This window comes from Lactuca sativa, chromosome 4, assembly GCF_002870075.4.
Source record: "Lactuca sativa cultivar Salinas chromosome 4, Lsat_Salinas_v11, whole genome shotgun sequence".
Classification (NCBI taxonomy): domain Eukaryota; kingdom Viridiplantae; phylum Streptophyta; class Magnoliopsida; order Asterales; family Asteraceae; genus Lactuca; species Lactuca sativa.
The window spans coordinates 211549568-211554357 of NC_056626.2; the positions used below are offsets into that span (position 1 = coordinate 211549568).

The 4790-nt window shown below is 32.0% G+C and overlaps 1 protein-coding gene across 1 annotated transcript; it reads left to right on the forward strand.

Annotated features, from left to right (window-relative positions):
• The first annotated feature begins 663 nt into the window (after positions 1-663).
• LOC111910872 (rhamnogalacturonan I rhamnosyltransferase 1) lies at positions 664-4557 on the forward strand. Its single transcript, XM_052770527.1, has 7 exons — positions 664-1619; positions 1893-1960; positions 2049-2137; positions 2233-2398; positions 2493-2987; positions 3076-3233; positions 3930-4557. Exons 1-7 carry the CDS (start codon positions 1277-1279, stop codon positions 4183-4185), a joined length of 1575 nt encoding a protein of 524 aa, XP_052626487.1. The 5' UTR covers positions 664-1276; the 3' UTR covers positions 4186-4557.
• Positions 4558-4790: the final 233 nt, after the last annotated feature.

Genomic DNA, 4790 nt, shown 5'->3' on the forward strand with positions numbered 1-4790 from the left:
CCAAACTACTCGGGGTCAGCTCATTAAAAGCTCGACTTGAAATCGATTTTAAACGAATCCGACCCGAGCTCAAACTTAATATTAAACTCGTTTATTAAACGATCCCGAGTCGAGCCTAACCAGGTTCGAGTTTGATTCAGTTCGTTTGCACCCGTAGAAATGATGTTAAAGAGTATCCATACTAATAGCCTTCAAAAGCTTTTTAAAATAAAAAAAAAAAAAACTTTATTCCTTATTGTAGAGTTTTTTCAAATATAGTTTTTTGACAGTGATTTGTTAATCAATTTTTTTAATAAGAAAGGTTTCTCAATATTTTAATATGGTCTATAGCTTTCAACCAATAAAAAAACTAAATTAAAAATTTGTTTAATCATTTTCATGAGTCTATATATCATATTTATAATTTTTAATATATTAAAACCTTAATAACTTTTTTCTATTATAAAGGTATTTTAACTTTTTTATTTTATTAAGATGACATGATATTTATTGGGGTGGCATAAAAATTAAAAACCTTAGCCAACAACTTTTGTTTAGTTGATTGAAGCTTTTTAATTTCATTTCATTTCTAATAAATTATTCTTTTTTAAAATAATTATGTATTATATTTATTATTATTGAACAAAAAGAGTATGGATTTTAGCGAGTGTACATAAGTTCCCATGGATACCTGTGCATCATCACAAATCTCAATACAAGCTACAAACCCCACTTTGTGTTCTCTCTACTCTTTCCATCTCATCTTTTTCTCATTTGCCGGCCACCGACACATCATCATTCCGGCGAACTTCTCATCTATTGCCGGAGAACCGCCGCCCCACTACCATTCGGCTTATATTTCCATCTCTCCGGTTGAAACCAGAATCGACTTCTTTCAAATTCTCTTTGTCGGTAGATTCTAAAATCTGGTTGAGGATTGTAGAAAAATTCAATGCGCTTGTGAAATAAACGCTGTTTTTTTTTTCTTCTGTATAATTTTGTCCATAAATGGTTCCCTGAAAACCTAGTAATTATGTGCAATTAGATGAGAGAAAAAACGGTGCATTTTGCTGAGAATTAATATCACCGAAAAACTTGCAAAACTTGCTTCTTTCATGGTAGACAAGTCTGCCATTAAATTGTAGTTGGATCCGCCATAATTGCGTTCCCTACAAAATTCGGATCTCGATATTACATCTTATTCATACCGTTCCGGCGGCGACAATTTAGCGGTTATCATCATCAATCCAGATCCTTCTTTTGGTACTAAAATAATCAGTGTCTGAGTTGTGGATGTATGAGAGAGATGTGCAAGGTAGACGATAGAGATAAGATGAAGCAGAAGAAGAGGTTTTCAATCGGTACAATGGGGTTGAAGAGCTTGGGAGTTTGTAGAGTTGAAAAGTTAAAAAGTTCAATGGTGAATGCTAGGTCTCCGAGAATGAAGCTGTGGTTAATTAGGGCAACGACGACTGTGTTGTTGTGGACATGCTTCGTTCAGCTTACAGCATTAGGGGGTACATGGGGACCTAGGGTTTTGAAAGGTTGGCCTTCTTGCTTTACTCAAGATTCACATTCTGCTTCTGCGTTAGATCTAAAGTTGTTGCCCACTGTTCCAGCCAGAGTCCTTCCACCCAAGAGTGAGTTCTTTCTTCTTTCTTCTCTTCTCTTGTCTCTGTTTCTTCTTTTTTTCTCATTATTTGCTGTTACAGCGATGATTGTACGATCGATTCAACATTTGTTTACATGTATATACGTAATTATGTTTATCCATCAAGGATTTTCCAAATTCAATACAGGGTGGGTTTAGATTTTTTCAATTATGATGATGAAAGAATCCCGTGAACAAATAACACACATGATTTTTATTTACTGTTCTTCAGTCATGAATTTGACATTTTCTTTTTATGTAGGGGTCTACAAGAACAATGGTTACTTAGTCGTTTCATGTAATGGAGGACTCAATCAAATGCGTTCTGCTGTGAGTATTCTCTTCATACCTTTCAACTCACAAGATCAGATCAAATAACCCAATCACTATCTTAACAATTTGTTCATCAATCATACAGATTTGCGACATGGTAGCAATTGCTAGATATTTAAATGTTACACTTATAGTCCCTGAGCTTGATAAAACTTCTTTCTGGTCTGATCCAAGGTATATTATATACTTAACATATAACATAATCCATCTTCCCTACATATTGGAATTCACATATCTCAATTCTAATTCTTCTGATTCTTGAAATTCAGTGAGTTTGAGGACATTTTTGATGTTGATCATTTCATCACATCTTTGAGAGATGAAGTACGTATTCTTAAAGAGCTTCCACCAAGGCTTAAAAAGAGGGTCGAATTGGGAATTGTGCACACCATGCCTCCTGTTAGCTGGTCTGATATTTCCTACTACCATAACCAGGTAATATCTTATTATCTCTGTAACTCTGTAACTCTGTATTCTTTCTTTTAACTTTGTTACAATTTAGTTATACTTTTATTCTCATTGTGTGTAGATTCTTCCATTGATTCAAAAATACAAAGTTGTGCATTTGAATAGAACAGATGCTCGATTAGCCAACAACAATCAACCCTTAGAACTCCAAAAGCTGAGGTGTCGAGTAAACTTTGGTGCTTTAAGATTCACAACTCAAATAGAAGAATTGGGAAAACGTGTAGTCAATCTTTTGAGAAAAAACGGACCTTTTTTAGTGCTTCATTTGAGATATGAAATGGACATGTTGGCTTTCTCTGGGTGTACACAAGGATGCAATAATGAAGAGATAGAAGAGTTAACACGAATGAGATATGCATACCCATGGTGGAAAGAAAAGATTATAAATTCTGATTTAAAAAGAAAAGACGGGTTATGCCCTTTGACTCCTGAAGAAACTGCCCTTACACTTAGGGCACTTGATATTGATCATGATATCCAGATTTACATTGCTGCTGGTGAAATATATGGAGGGAAAAGAAGAATGGATAGTCTTCAAGATGCATTCCCAAAACTGGTGAGTTTTTTTTTTTTTAAGAATCTTGAATTTTTTGCCTAGTTTTCAAGAAAATGTGGTATATAATAATGAATGTGTTTGTTAATAGGTGAGAAAGGAGACACTTTTAGGGGCAGATGATCTTCAGTATTTTCAGAATCATTCTTCTCAAATGGCAGCATTGGATTATCTTGTGGCACTTGAGAGTGATATTTTTGTGCCTACTTATGATGGAAACATGGCTAAAGTTGTGGAAGGGCATCGAAGGTAATAAGAAAATTTAATTGATAAGTAAAGAAAACAAAATGTTGTTTTGGAATCATAAACTTTAATCAGATAAAGATATATCGTTAATTAAATAAATTGCATATAAACATCTCATGTCCTCTAAAATATATATTATATGTAAGGTATTATGCACAAAAGTCTCATTATTTTGGGAAATTTTTTATAAAGTCGTAAAAGTTTTTTTTTTTTTTTGAACAGAAGAGTCCCGATTATTTAATATTTTGCCCAAATTAACGAAAAAGTCTTTTCCCAAAATCATGAGACTTTTCTCTTAAAAAAACATTTAGGACTTTATCAAAAAATTTCCCAAAATAATGAGATTTTTCTGCATAAAACCCATTATATGTATTTCAAGTGATTAATAACAAAAGAAAAAATCTACGATTTAATAAAATTGTTAACAAAAAAATGTAAGATCACATACCCATGAAATCTTGAAATAGAATTATAATATTTAGAAAAATACTTCTACCTACTTTTGTAAAGTAAACATTAATAAATTAAAGTTTTGAAATTTTTTAAAAACACAAGTGGAAGTGGTATTAAATTAAAGAATATATGTATATAAAACTAATTCATAACTGTGAATTTATTTATAATTATATCATATTGATTGAAACACTATCTTGGAATTGAAATGAAGGTAATTAATTTTATGTGAAAATGGTTTTTCAGATTTTTGGGATTCAAGAAGACAATTCTATTGGATAGGAGAGTTTTGGTGGATTTAATAGACAAATACACAAATGGGATTTTAAATTGGGATGAATTTTCCATTTCTGTAAAACAAGTTCATCAACAAAGAATGGGAAATCCCACAAAGAGATTGGTTATTTCAGATAAACCCAAGGAAGAAGATTACTTTTATGCCAATCCAGAAGAGTGTTTGCATTTGCAGACATCAGATGATCAAACTGTCAGCATCCTATGACAAGTCTTTCGGGGGTATTTTGGTAATTTCCCATGCCTGGCCCTCTGCTAACTGTTTCAACTTTGAAGTAGAAGAAGAAGAAGAAGAAGATTATATGATTCTGTGCCCTTGAGAGGATCTGTGAAAAATGTGTGGATGCAAGGGCATAAGATGAAACATGGATTGATGAGAGAGAGAGAGAGTTGCATGAAGATGAGAGTGGTTACACGAACAGAAATGGTGTTTATTATTATTATTATTATTATTATTATTATTATTTATTATTATTATTATTATTGATGTGTTTTTTCAATACTTATGAGATGTTATTGTCAATAATTCATGTTTATGTATAGAAAAACGACCCTGATATTGCAGGGTTATATTGTCGTATTTGAAAGTATTGATAGTTTGATAATTTTATGTAGAGGTGTTTAATTCTTGTTAGGCAAATATATTATTAGGTCCCGTTTAATAGTTTCTGTCTGGGAAAGTTTACTGACTGGGAAAGAAAACATGTTGTTTGATTGTACATCTGATTGACTGTGCTGAATGACGAAAAAAAATAATTCAATAAAAAATAAATTTTAAAAAGTTATTTAAAAAAATTAATAATCCAAGAAAGA

What these genes read in the sequence shown, in the direction of transcription:
- LOC111910872 (XM_052770527.1), top strand. Translation starts at nt 1,277, where the DNA reads ATGAGAGAGATGTGCAAGGTAGACGATAGAGATAAGATGAAGCAGAAG. An exon ending in CAGAGTCCTTCCACCCAAGA is followed by an intron (nt 1,620 to 1,892) that starts GTGAGTTCTTTC and finishes CTTTTTATGTAG; the next exon opens with GGGTCTACAAGAACAATGGT. An exon ending in TTTCCTACTACCATAACCAG is followed by an intron (nt 2,399 to 2,492) that starts GTAATATCTTAT and finishes CATTGTGTGTAG; the next exon opens with ATTCTTCCATTGATTCAAAA.